The 14,275-nt window shown below is 36.1% G+C and overlaps 3 protein-coding genes across 5 annotated transcripts; 1 reads left to right on the top strand and 2 right to left on the bottom strand.

The window, feature by feature from the left end:
* The first annotated feature begins 721 nt into the window (after positions 1-721).
* Positions 722-5,876, top strand: LOC140788682 (putative glucose-6-phosphate 1-epimerase). Its single transcript, XM_073138057.1, has 8 exons — positions 722-1,845; positions 2,060-2,134; positions 2,284-2,340; positions 2,485-2,648; positions 3,740-3,874; positions 4,056-4,158; positions 4,873-4,972; positions 5,407-5,876. Exons 1-8 carry the CDS (start codon positions 1,735-1,737, stop codon positions 5,601-5,603), a joined length of 942 nt encoding a protein of 313 aa, XP_072994158.1. The 5' UTR covers positions 722-1,734; the 3' UTR covers positions 5,604-5,876.
* A 141-nt stretch (positions 5,877-6,017) lies between these two features.
* On the bottom strand, positions 6,018-8,261 carry LOC140788683 (sphinganine C4-monooxygenase 2-like). The gene is made up of 2 exons (XM_073138059.1): positions 7,899-8,261; positions 6,018-6,640 (listed from the first exon to the last, which is right to left on the bottom strand). Exons 1-2 carry the CDS (start codon positions 8,118-8,120, stop codon positions 6,095-6,097), a joined length of 768 nt encoding a protein of 255 aa, XP_072994160.1. The 5' UTR covers positions 8,121-8,261; the 3' UTR covers positions 6,018-6,094.
* A 1,601-nt stretch (positions 8,262-9,862) lies between these two features.
* On the bottom strand, positions 9,863-14,053 carry LOC140788684 (uncharacterized). Of its 3 annotated transcripts, none has more exons than XR_012109062.1 (5): positions 13,567-13,901; positions 12,438-12,756; positions 10,788-10,846; positions 10,338-10,442; positions 9,863-9,964 (listed from the first exon to the last, which is right to left on the bottom strand). XR_012109062.1 is itself a non-coding variant. In XM_073138060.1 (4 exons), the coding sequence occupies exons 1-4, from the start codon at positions 13,811-13,813 to the stop codon at positions 10,402-10,404; spliced, it is 666 nt and encodes a 221-aa protein (XP_072994161.1). In that variant the 5' UTR covers positions 13,814-14,053; the 3' UTR covers positions 10,110-10,401. The 3 variants fall into 3 exon arrangements, 1 of the variants encoding a protein (XP_072994161.1); XR_012109061.1 differs by lacking the exon at positions 9,863-9,964 and adding an exon at positions 10,110-10,195; XM_073138060.1 differs by lacking the exon at positions 9,863-9,964 and having other exon boundaries at positions 10,110-10,442; positions 13,567-14,053.
* Between the last annotated feature and the right edge of the window lie 222 nt (positions 14,054-14,275).

Below are 14,275 nucleotides of genomic sequence, written 5' to 3'. Positions count from 1 at the left end.
GTCCCCCTATCCCAAGTATTACCCTTCTTTCCTACCTAACCCTCCACGTGATCTCGTGCTGCCCTCGGTTCTCGGTCCTCGGTCGCCGCGCTCACCTTCCTCCTCCCACCTGTAACTCCTCATAATCTATGACCCAATACACGAGCACGCCAAAAAAAGATGGTCATTTTTTTATATCGCCACCTACATCTTAGACTTATTATAACGAACTTCTCTTTCAAGATTGTTACAAATCGCAACCTCCATTTATGTATATTTACAAAACCTTATCTTTCTTCTGTATTGAGTATTGACGTGGTTTGGGAATATAAAGGTAATAATAGGTAAAAATGGTACTTGTTCAAAAGATAAAAGTACAGTTCTGCTCACTCGCGGAGCAGCATACCGGCGGGAAAGAGGGAGCATTCCCAAGTTTGAATTTTGACCGTTGGTCGAAGGCGATGCGAGAATATAGGAATCGATGCTTCGAGGAAGAGTGAAGAGATGGCGAGGAAAAGTTTTGGAAATTTTGCAAAAGAGCCACCGCTTTCTTCCCCTTTCCCCTTCTCGACTTCGATTATTTTTCTAGTTCTCTTTCGACCAATTTTGACTTATATTTCGGGGATTGCATATAAAGCGGTGCATTTTCCCCGTCAAGCACGTGTCGTTGTTCTCGGATCTTCCTTGTCCGTTGCGATTTTGGGCGGATTCTGGTAGTGGGTTCTGCTCCGAAGTCGCTTTTGGGAGTAGTGCCGAGGATTTATAGAGCCCTTTATCGGTTTTTTTTTTTTTCTTTCTTTCTCCTTCTTTTTGGTAGTGGAGATTTGGGAGCTTTGGGGATCTGGGTTTTGGGCGGTGGCATTGGTTTTGGGTTCTGGGGTGGTGTAATTTGATGGCAATGTGTGAGAGCTGGGGAGAATTATTCCGGAAGTACGGCATTTTCTAGGGGTATTTTTAACCCCAAGTGCTGAGATCTAGGCTTCGCTGGGATGGGGTTGTGTTGTTGTCCAGTAAAGTTCTGATCTTTATAGAGTTTTTGGTTAGTAAACTATCAATTTAGCTCATACTTGTGATCCTGTTAGTACCAGATTTGGGATTGTTTTGGCTCATCCCTGACATTTTCCAAGTGGGTATTTCATCCTGTGCTACTTGGATTAATGGCCTCCATCTTTTAGGTGTACCCATTAAGGTTGAGCAGTTGGTTCTATGGACTACTATAATTTTTCTTGGTCATAGGCTTTTTAGTATATTATTTCCTTTTCTTCTTGCCTGTGACCCTTGAATGCAAGTTTCAATAGTGTGGTCAGACGTATTGCATGTTTGGTGAGCAACATTTGAAGAACTCCATTTGATTCAGTGCTTTGTTAATTCCGGACTTGACTTATTTAGTATTGATTTGGATTTCATACAACCAAATTAGGAAGTACTAAGATTTAAGCTATTGCTTTTAGATCAGAGCTTGTTCTTAAGATTTCTTTTTTTGGTTTTTTACTAGTTTTAGAAGCGTCCAACTTTACTTAGTTGAGCTAAGTTTTGGTGACAGATAAGATAGATACTGGAGTTGGGTCCTCGTTCACGGGATATAAGCTTGTAGTCACAAGAAAAGTGTTGGGGAGTAGTCACATCTTAGCTGCTTAACGATGACTGTTTTGAGTTAGGTTCTTAAGTTGTAGCCTTACTTATTGTGTGTTGTGAGAGGAGTATTTGGGATTCTGGGTGGTTTCAGGAGGTTGTAGTTTCTATTGCTGTTCTGAAATGGGTCATTCAGCTACCACCTGGGATAAAAAAATGGACTTTGAAGTTACAAAGGACTGGAATGGGATCGATCAAGTCCTGCTTAGAGTACCGCGAGGAGCTTCTGCTAGGGTGACATCCTCTTTCTCTTCGCTCTCTTACTGATATACTTAGTATAGACAAACTGTAACTATCACACTTGCATGAAATTACTTAGCTTCTAGTTTTTCTGCTGAAATGCTTATGCTTACTTTGCCAAGGTTGTTCTACATCGCTATTTCTGTGTGTTGGATAGTTCTTGGTTAATTTGGATTTTCCTTTCCTTTTCTTTTTATCAACATTCCAGGTTAGCCTGCATGGAGGACAGGTAATCTCGTGGAGGAATGAGCGGGGTGAAGAACTATTGTTCACTAGCAGTAAGGTGCTGTACTGAGAATCTTGCTTAGTGTGCATCTATCTGTTCTTTAAAATAATATGTGTAGGAGTCTCAGTTTAGAAACTCTGCAGAATTTAGTAGCTTTTTCTATCATCTAGGAGCTCGGTAAAATTCGCTGATTTCTTACATTGTAGGCCATCTTTAAGCCACCAAAAGCAATGCGGGGTGGAATACCTATCTGCTTTCCACAGGTATTGTTTACATACTTCAACAGTGTGTTATCATATGGCTGGGATAGAATGGAGCAGTAAATTTTTTTTTTTTAATGTTTCAGTTTGCTAATCAACCAACCTATTATCTCAGACCTTTTATGTTTTGCTGCGATATCTATGTAGTTTGGTAACTGTGGTTCATTGGAGCAACATGGCTTTGCAAGGAACAGAATTTGGAGTATAGATAGTGATCCTCCACCCTTACAGTCCAATGACGGCAATGGCAAAGTTTATGTTGATCTTCTTCTTAAACCATCTGAAGATGATCTGAAGTGCTGGCCACACTGGTATGAGATACTTTTAGTTTATTAGTTGAATATCATTGTTTTGATTCTCTAAGGCCATGTATTTCTGCTTTCTTAAAAATTAGATAGTGGTTTGTCAAGTCCATGATATATAAGTGAAAAGCTCTCGTAGTTGCATCTATGACTTGCACTTTCTTATAAGCCTTCTTGTCTTGCTTGATACAGTGGTACTGTGTCTTTTGTTTGTGAAAGTTGAGTTGTCAGTACATTTTGAAGAACTTCTCATGCTATGTTCATAATTAATATATTGCAAGTTTATAGGTAACATGACACGTCAAACCTATTCTTTTTCTAAGATAGTTTTAGGAAACGTCCCTAAATTTTAATATCTTATTTTTGATTTTTTTTCCTTGTTCCTTCCTATTCTTTTTGCAAAGCATGGCCACTGGACTTGTCAGAACTTTTGACCTTTGGTACCTAGAAAGGGCACTCATTAAAATGTTCCAATTCTGAATGAAATAATTGTCTCAGCAGCGTTAATTCTCCCTTACTAAAGAAACCTTTGACAAGTTGATATAAATTGAAGATTGTTAGTGGAGAAGGAGGCCTGAAAAGTATAAAGATCCATCAAATTACATACACCAATCTGAACCTAAGCTCAATCTAGGACTTTTCAGATAACTCAGAACACTTAGGAGAGAATGAAGAGCTGACATGTTGATGATAACAATGATGATGTAGATTGTAGATAGCAGTCACCAGTCTTCTAAATTTCATTGATTACATGTGATTGAGCGATCATGTCAGTAGAGAAGCACAATTAAAGGTGAAATTTACTAGTTAACCAAGGTCCAAAATCCTACATATTAACAAAGGCCAGCAATAAGAAACATCATGGTGATACTAACATGTGCAGTTAGTGAGTACAGATTTTTGGAATCTTTGTTTTTTTTTTTTTTTTTTTTTTTTTTACTTTTATCAGCGTTTTCCCTTCAACTCTGTCAGTGAGGACATCTTTCTACTGAGTCATCCTTATATTAGCCTTTCATTCATATGTTTATGTTTTGTCAGATTGGTTAATGTATATTTGGCTGACGTAAAATCGTTAAGAAACTTTTCGTTCTGGTTTCCAGCTTTGAGTTTCGCCTCAGAGTATCGCTTTCGATGGATGGAGACCTTGCGATGATATCACGAATTAGAAACATCAATGGGAAGCCATTTAGTTTCTCCTTTGCTTATCACACATATCTTTCTGTCTCAGACATCAGGTATGATATAGTTCTTATCAGATAGAACTCTTTATCTGCCTTTTCTGACATTAATAAGTGTTCAAAGTATGCCAGGTTGCAAATTCTATTTCATTATTGCTGACGTAGAGCTTGTGTACTGTACCCATTTCACTACGAAATTGCTTAGATTTAGTAATATATTTATACCTTGTGCATACAGCGAAGTGAGGATAGAAGGTCTGGAGACCCTTGACTATCTGGATAATCTTTGCCAAAGAGAACGTTCTACTGAACAAGGCGACGCCATTACATTTGAATCTGAGGTAATGTCGTCCAGGATTCCGGCAAATTTCATCATTTAGGAGACTCAGACTAGGTGCTCACCTTGCAATTCATACCACACAACAAAGAGTTATGCAATCTGTGATCTGAGAAGTGGCATGCTCATATTTTGATATCAACCTGTTTAAGTAAGGTGACTAAAAATCAAAAGGTCACATGCAAATTCTGCCAAATCAGATTCCTTCAATAATCATTAGTTGACCTACTTTTGATTCTACTAATTTCATGCTTTATCATCTTATTTTAAGTCTGAAAGCACATCTGCGGATGCTATTTTACAAGGAAAGTGGGAAAACATGATGAAGAAGTTTACTTGTCATCTAATAATTAATTGTTGATGATTGCAGAGATAGAAAAGCATGATTTTTAGTAAACTGTGGAATAGACCTGGTTATTTTGGCTCAAGGCATAAGTTTAAGGAAATTGTGCAAGAGACCTGGTTGTTTTTGTTTTAAGTAACAGAAGATGGTTCTAACTTTTGGTTTCAGTTTCAGTTTCACTCCCTGAACAAAAAAAGAAAAAAGAAAACGTCTTGTTTTGGTGCTACTGTCAGTTTCCACCTTTTCGGTGTAACAAATATGATTATCTGCACATAGAATATATGATCGGGCATGTCTCTAAATGCAGAGTGTCTTTCTATATACTTGGAGTCGCAAGCCTTGGAATGATAAATAATGATATTTATGATATTTCAGGTTGATCGAGTTTATGTTGGCTCACCGAATGTAATCGCAGTTCTTGACCATGAAAAGAAGCGCACATTTGTTATTAGAAAAGAAGGGCTTCCTGATGTTGGTAATATACCCTTGTTTTAAAAAAAAAATTCAAGCCAGCGTTTTCATCTTATATTTGGGTCCTCTTCCAACTTCTCATACAATGTAATAATTCTTTCTTGCTTGTGAAACATGAGATAGTCTTTACTATCCATCGTCAGATACATGACCCTACTGATTTTTTGCCCGTATAATAATTATATGAATTCTTTCAGTCATGAGAGCACCATTTGGGTCCTCTTCCAACTTCTCATACATTATAATATTTTTTCTTGCATATGAAACATGAGATAGTCTTTTACAGTTTTACTATACATCCTCAGATACATGACCCTACCGATTTTTTGCCTGTATTATTATATCGAATTCTTCCAATCATGAGAGCACCATTTGAGCTTATACTACGATTATTATTTCGACCTATTCCTTGTTTCTTTCTGAAATAGTTATTTGCAGTTGTGTGGAACCCATGGGAGAAGAAATCAAAATCCATGACAGATCTCGGGGACGAGGAGTACAAGCAGATGCTGTGTGTTGATGGAGCGGTGATTGAGAGAGCAATCACCCTAAAACCTGGTGAGGAGTGGACAGGGAAGCTGGAGCTCTCTGCAGTCCCTTCAACATATTGCAATGATCATCTAGGAAGCATCTGAAGGCATATTTTGCCTTCTTTTGTGAAGAATCCTTCCTATGATCATTATGTAATGTGTAGCAGAGTTATGACTGACGGATTAGCGCATAATTACAGCTAGTGTCAGTGTATTACTATTAATCTCTTCTAATTACTGCAAGTTTATGTAATGTACAGCTTTGACCAGGGAAACCTGCTACTTCAAAAGGGATGATGCTTTGTTGTTGGATTGTTTGAAGAACATATATATTTCCATTAGAAAATTGTATGTCAAGGGAGTTTTTCTTGAGGCAAACTTTCTTCGTTTTTTTTCCTCCAAGTGACAATAAATATAAGAGAAAAGTTGCTGGATATAGGTACAATCGAACCATCTTAATATTATTATATTTTAGTGTTCCCCCGTCCAAGTAATTGAAACTAATCTATAACTTGCACATTTGGTTATTAATTCTGTATGCTTTTCACTGCAAACTTGCAATCTAATCTAATACATGAGGTATATGTTGATGAAAATTATATATCTTTTCTGATACGGGCTTCGTATCCGCCGTCCATCCTCTTCTCGATCGTATAAGGCACGTAGGATCCAAGAATTTTATCCCACATTACAAAAAAAGGCTGCGAAAAATTATACTTTGCCCCTCCAAGTTGATGATGGGTGTCATGATACCCTGCATTATTAGTGAAAAGAATGTGGAGAGGATTCCAAGGTATCATTAGTCCGCAATGGTCGTCGATTCCTTTTATCGTAGCGAAAGAGAAGAAGAAGATGGAAGTTTGAGGCGACATTCCTGAAAGAAAGAAGGCGACCGCACCCCCTAGGGTTTCTACAAGGATGCCGTCGATGGGGTGGTTGTACTGAGCTGCAAAGGCATAGGGGGCAACGATCCGGTGGTGCCACGAGTGCACTTTCCGGTACAAGAACTTGTTGAAATGCATGTATCTATGCAGGAAGTATTGCCAAGTATCCATTGCAAGCATTGCAATGAAGATTTGTCTTGCTACCACCATCAAACTTGTATCTAAACTGGCAGTGGCTTCATTGTTATTACCTGAGATCTACAAACACAAAGATAAACAAGCTATTTGAGCTTGAACAAAAAGAGGAAAACAGAGAGAGAGAGAGAGAGAGAGAGAGAGAGAGAGAGAGAGTAAATTAATCAAGCATTAACTTTGTGCATGCATGAGAATGATCAATTACAGGCAGGCTGTGAAGAAACGTGCCAGGCCATGAATCATGCAAGAACTCGTTGGTGGTTGGTCTCGAATTAATGCCCAAATTAAAGATATGTCGGCTAATACCAATCCGAAGATTATATTTTATATATTTGTCACGACTGACTCATGGGGATATATATGTTTTTATTATTTCAATACATAATTGATGACTAAAATTAAGATTTCTTTTCTTTCTTTCTTTTTTCTCGAGAGAATCAAAATATAAGTCTATAAAAAAACTAGAAGAGCAAATTATAATTTAAATTTAAGCACTTAAAATTAACAATGTTTCCTTGATAAATAATAAAGTGATCAAACTATCCTCTCGTCTATAAATCAAACTATATTCATATGGAGGTAATTAAGTCTTTTTACATGTCAATTAATGGTTAACTAACTGTTGTAACTTAGTCTAGATCAGAAGAGAGTTTAAGTGTTTAAATTTAAAATATATAAAGGTAAGTTAAAATCAAGATAAGAATAAATTATAATTTCTTTTTTGTGTGAGAGAAGTGAAAACATCCCAATTATACAATATAAGCTTATGTAACCATATGAGCTGGATCACCCTAAAGACTAAAAGAATATTGAATTATAAAATGTAAAATTTGTAACTCAACTAAAAAAAAATAGAGAGAGAGAGAGAGAGAGAGAGAGACAAAGACTTTGCTCTATATTTTGTCCTGAGGTTGCAGATATATTGCTACGTAACACCTAACACCTAATATCGTCATCAAATCAATAACGTAAAGACTCATTAAACAGGTAAACGATAGATCAGCTTCTTTTTTTCCTCTTTTTTTTTCTTGAATTAAAAAAAAAAAGAAGTCATCTTAGGAGTGGCCTGCTTGCTTTGCCTCGTCTATGTCTTGTTTGTAGCCATTTTTGTACTTATTAGATGATCAGTAAGCTTATCAAAGCAAAGTTTCTGAGTATAAATTTTGTTAGATTCATTAGAAGTACTTTAGAAATGAAGAAGAGATTATAATACAATGTTAGATAATCAATTGAACTAAAAACTTAATTTTTTAATATAAACGGTGAGTTAACGTGAGTAAAAGAGAAGCAAAAAGAAGAGGAAGTAGAAGAAGAAGCATACCTTGAGAAAAATGAAAGAAATTGTTGCCTGTATGGCCTGTTGGAAGAGCACTCCTTTCACCACCTCCTTCTTAGAAGCCAAGTTCTTGGTCTCTTCTTCTCTCCTAGAATGCAATCTATACCTGTCCATGCAGCCCAGCAGCTCATAAATCCCAGAATAAACCCAATAAACCACAACCGGCACGAACATAACCAACAAGTCTTGGGATCCAATGAACTCCATCTTGCATGAGAGAGAGAGAGAGAGAGAGAGATGGTTGAATACTCTTGCAAATGCTTAGGTGAGTTTAAGTAGAGCTTGGCTGAGGAAGTTGATAAGAAAAGGAAGGTCTTATATAAACCAGAACAGATTGCTACAAGTTGCTACATTTGGTTCAAAGTATGGATTCTCAGATTGATTAAAAATATGAACATAAGAAGAAGAGAAAGAAAACAAATCAGACCCACCACCATAACTCCAACTAGAAATGTCAAAATGGAAGATATATATCCCTGTTGATTATGACCCTTTTGAATTGGAATTAATACTTTTTGTCTTTGTAGAATATTATATAGTGTTGATATATGGATAGAATTCCAAATTGACTACGCAATTTTGAATCTAAATTTGTTATCAAGCTTGAATTAAAATTATTTTAATTTAAATTAATTTTAAACTAATTTTGACCTCAAACCTAAACAGACCGCTCAATAAGTAATTTTAAGCTTTAATCAATTTAAGTTAAATTTTAAATTTAATCAAGCTTGATTTATGCTTGAATTAAGTTTAAATTAAGATATAATTCAAAAATATAAATTAATAGAAATATTTATATATTTAAAAAAATATGATCCGACCAAAATTAAGAACTAAACTCTACAAGATTAGAATACATAACATCCACTTAAGTAAATTTTAGAATATAACATAAATATAGTATTATATATATATACACACACATATATATGTTCGGGCCAAGATTGATCCGGCTTGATTATTTTGACAGCCCTACTCCTATTCCTAAACGATAATTCAGTAACGGAATTTGTTGTTATTCTGCTGATCTTGAAGACTAGTCTTACGAAGAAACGGTCTTATTTAAGGTTATGTTAAGTTCTATATGTTCTTACTTAAATCATGCAAAGTTTTGCACCAGATACCGCCGCAAAATCAATCTCTGGTGTCCACACTACCAAGGTGTTTATCTGAATGTCCAGTTCATTGAAAAATACTTCAATATTCCAATTTGGGATCAAATTTGAAGTACATGACAAAGATTTCAACAGATTCCCATGAAATGATTTGATTATTTGACTGTTCCGTTTTCTAGTTGTTGACAATTTACCCCCGTAGCACACCAATCTTCTGCTGAATAATAATGTGAGGTTTGATTGTTGCAGTATTATATCCGGCAAATAAAAAGAAGAAAAAATGATTATTTCCTAGAAGTTCATTGATAACATTTGGACGAAGAAATTGAACCTTTCTAATGTTGGCGCATTCCACTTTTACATACTGTATATCATCATTAATTATTATAATCATTCACTTTCATTGATATTTTTAATTTTGGCTAAACACTAATAAATTATAATTATTTACTAAAAGTGATTTTGCTATAAACTTTCATCACCATCTTCCCTTCTCTGCTAACCAACCAAGTACACTAGTCAAAGTCAGACATACACTCCATTACGCAGCATCTTTATCAACCAAACATGCTATCAAAGTCAGACTTAAATAAAGGGGATTGATACATACAACTGTAAGATTCCGAAAATCTATAATAAGTTTCTAAATCGAAAGTAACCATTCAGAACTTGAATTTCCACAGGCATGTCAAGCCATACCTCTCATCAATATGAAAAGCAGCATTTGAACAGCCACCCACCTACGTGAAGTAGAATGCCATTAAATTTCTCATGCCAAGTTAAATTGATAGAAAGGATGAGCGGCATTCGAGTAGGTTGGTAAGTTGACTCATCTTCAGAAAGACATAATCTTGCTTGAATTCTGTTAAGATCCCATCTGCTAGAATTTATTTGCCATAAAATAGTACCCGAATTCGTTGTCAGATGCTACTTGCCCTGTTATCAATCATAGTCTATGATGTGTCTGGCGCAAGTGGTTCCACATCAATTGGAAATGGAGAAGAAAAGAAATTATTTATAATCTATGGTACCATAATTTTAGGTAATGTTGATGCTGAATGAAAAATAGTGAGCCAAATCAAGAAGGCAACCAATTGATTCACCGACCATATTATTAATAGGTATATGCACGTACCAAGTGATATGTTCAGGAATGTTAACAAGGCTCTGGAACAATTAGAAAGAAAAGTAATCACTAGGAAGTAAATGGAAGAGATCAAATTGATGAAAAATGGATGATTGTTATGTAGTAGATATGTATATTAGACATTTCACATGAACATGTAAATTAGAAGTAAATATCTTCAACCTTCACTGTGGAATTTATCGCTGCAAAGGACACAGGTGCTTTGAAAATGCCAACAATTACTGAATCATTCAATTTCCTTCTTTGCGAACCTTGTTTTAATGCCTCCTGCATCAAGAATCAGAAAAGTTCAATGCTCTCCGAGACATAGAATTTGTATTATCACGCATGCATACGGGCACTATTGATGCTAGAGATCAGAGAAGTACTAACATTTTATTTATAGCCAACCATTACCAATAAACACAATTCATAACAAATAAGCATTCTTGTGGTAGGCTGCCTAGTGTTAAATAAAATGGATGACAGCATCTGGTTAAGGTTTAAAGCATGAAATTTGTCCACAAATTGGAGATCTACCCACTGACTGTTTAACACATTATGGAGGGCGATCCCTCGCTGAGACAAAACTAAATATCTGACGTAAATAAACTAGAAATAGGGGTGACATACCATCCACTTCCTCAAAATTGATTTCTTTCACCATGTCAGCAGCAGCATTGTACTCGAAACTGCAGCACATTGAACATAAATGGTAGTGCACTCTCTACAAAACTTCTATTTATAGACTGAGCAAATGGAAAAGATACACAACATGTCTATTAAATAAGTTATCTGCAAAAGCATATAGAAAAAATATATGATAAATTTTGGGACAAGAAGGATCCAGTCTAATTTTAGCCGAGTCCGAACAATCAGGTGTGGACAATGGATGAGTTTATAACTTTATATTATTCAATCAAACCTAACCCTGTACAGCCAAATATTTCCACATGGAGACATCTTGCAATTCTATCAAAACTATCTCAGTCTCTATCAGATTATACTTATCAGTACAAACAAACTGATCAAGATACAGTTTCTCAGTCCCCCAGCATAAAATATGGAATAGGTGAAAAAAGGCTCTGTCAGCTAATGAAATTATGCCAATTATTAATTTTGCACTGAATGGCCTAGGTATTCCAATTATGGCTGCAGCTTACACAATTTCAAGTATGCATTGAGTTTGCATATCTTCTATATTTTGTAGCTGAAAATGACTAAGTCAGGCAGCTGGCTTTTCTATGAGTTGAGTTAAAATGTGGAAAGGAAATGGTAAAGATAACAAAGCCATTGTGCTGAATTTCAAATCATAATTAAGTTATTAAGCTCAGTTTACAAGCAGCAGAAGACAAAAAATTAAGTTGAAGGCCTACTGATGTGGGCATCATCTTCAATTTGACCAAAATAAAATTGCTTGAGTCCAATTTTGGTCTAATTGATCTAATTAGGCTCAACTTATTTTCACATTTAATTTGTTGAGTTTAATCAATTGAATTAGTTAATTAATAGATATGGTAAGCCTATATGCGGGGGATGTTCGCATTGATTTATTATCTAAATTGAGTTAGTCAATTTAGGTAAGACTTAATTAATTAGAGTCCTATTAGGAAATAAGTTCCTATTAGAATCAGCTAGAATCAAAGTTGTTAACCTATTTAAGAGTTATTGCATGAGAAACAAGGAACGATTGGAATAAAATTTATTTGAAATCTCTTATTTTCTCTTATGCGGTCTTCTTTTTCTCTCTCTCTCTCTTTCTCCCTTTCTCCTACTCAGTCTTAAGATTATTCTCTAATCTCTTCTATTTCCTCTCTAAACCCCTCTCCTTCAATCTCTACTTTTTCGTTGGTTACTGCTGCTACTGTCCAGAAGATTCTAATAGTAAAAGAGAATCTTTGGGTGCCCGGACATGAAAATGAGGACTTGGTTTCAAAGTAAAAGCACTACTATTTTATTTATTGGTAAACATAAACTCTAAAGTCTTTTCTTATATCATATTTTAGGCATTTCTAGTATCAATGTACCTGTTTGAGAGTTGAGGAAGCTACTGCCTTATTTGAGTGGTTTTCTCTCTTTCCATCTAATAGTGATCCTTTTAATCAATTAACTTCTTATTAGTTATTGCTTACTTTATTTTACTTCAGTTACTTGTTTGGGTCGATTGTTTTTCAAAACATTGCATTCATACTAGATTTGCATCACCTACGTTGAGTTCTTTTCTCATGATCATGAGTGAAAAGTTGGAAGCACAACACACTGAGGTTGTGAATCTCAATTTACCTGTTGGAGAAAACCACCTCAAGTTGATAGTCCGAGATACTCTTGGTAGCTTCAAGCAGCACATTAACGATTTCTGTTTTTCTAGTGCTAGCCATAAGAAGGTCATACTCAGTTGGAATAATAATTGCAAGGAAATTATCACTCAGCTTGCTTAAGCAAAGTCTATCAACAGCTGCCAGCGCTATACGCCGCTTTAAGATATCCGCATCAGGGTCAACGATATAGATAGCAAAATCTGTAATGACTAGAATACGCCTTTTCATCTTTCCTGTTCCAGTAAACTTCAAAACTGTATCTGCAAACAGAACTTTCTTGTCACCTGCACAGATGGAAAATTATTCTAGGAATCAATCGTCTTTTATGAAACATATGCCACCTAGCAACCAAAATAACTCTTGAACTTGATCATTTCAATGAGAATGAAATACCTACCTGAACATTTCCCACCTAAAGCTGACTAAGCTGGGAGATGTGTTTTATGATTTAGCAACAAAAAGTTATAAGTGACAAAGGTGCGAGTAAACAATTTTGTTCAACATTTGAATCAGCTACAAATTTCTATATAATCGATCAATTTCAGCAGACTGTTGTATTTTTTGTTACTTTTCTCCGCAGATTGAAGACCTATTGCAGTACTCTCTGGATACTGAATCCACAGAGTAGTTCTAATTTCTGTTTCTAGTTACAGACCTCTCCTGAGTACCTAAAATGAGAGTAGTTATTACTTTTCCATTAGGCTTCACACTTTGGGCATGCTGATATTCTTAATTCATAATTATCCAAAAACTTAGGTCAAATAACATTGCTATTGGCTACTTCATTGTAGATAGACACATCTCAGAAACAAGGACAGAGAAATCGGCTAATAAAATGAAGTCGATAACAATTCAAAATAAACTGGAGGAATGAGTTGTAATGTCCTAATCCATACATGAGAAATGAACGTATAATGGGTCAAGAATGGAAGTAGTAAGTAGCAAGAGCAAAAAATAATTCAGGAAAACCCTACAGGGATCAATCTTACGCAATTCCCATCTAAGAATCTCACATTACCGCCTCGGATTATAAACAATTATGGAGAATAAAAAAAGAACACAAATGTAAGGAGGATTCAGTCTGAAAATTACACCTTGTTTAGCTAAAAGCTTGGTGAGATAGGGATCGGAAGGTACTCCAATGTAATCGCCCTTGCAATCCCTTTGGGCCGAAGCCCTCCGCCGCACCTTCATCCCAATGAACAAAACCGGATCCGCGGCCGCACCCTCCATCTCGCCGCCCCCTAGGGTTTCCGCTGCTGGATCCTGTCTGCCGCCGACGCCTCCGTTCTCTTCCCTGGATTCGATCTGGAGTCGCCTCAGATTCTTGAATTGATCCATTGGAGCTCCCCGGTCGTGAGCTCCTGTTACGTTAGGACTTTTCCATAAATAACCCGCTATAATGACTATTTTGCAAGCACTCCCTCCTATTGTGCGTATTGATATATATAGCCCCCTGTTTGATGAATCTTCCTTACAACAAATAATAGGGCTAATCTTTTCCTGAGATTTCGTTTATGGCTTTCAAAGTTTCACCATTTCTTGAATGTTCCTTCTTCTGGAAATTATAAGTTTGCATCCATTGGAATTGGTTCGCTGTGTTTTAAGTATAAGTGATGTACTTCTATCCTTCTCTCTATCTTTTTCTTATTAAAAGCCCAACCCGCCCATGTCCAGCTCAGCCCTAGCCCGAACTACCCCGGACGGCACAAGCTAACCCTTTGCCCACCCGTTTAGCGTGATCTATCTCTGCGTGGATTGCAACACGAAAGAGCTCCTAGCTTGCAAGTCGATCTTGAAGCA

This window comes from Typha latifolia, chromosome 5, assembly GCF_019914945.1.
Source record: "Typha latifolia isolate L0001 chromosome 5, TyphaL0001v2, whole genome shotgun sequence".
NCBI lineage: Eukaryota > Viridiplantae > Streptophyta > Magnoliopsida > Poales > Typhaceae > Typha > Typha latifolia.
This window is presented reverse-complemented; position numbering and strand designations above follow the sequence as displayed.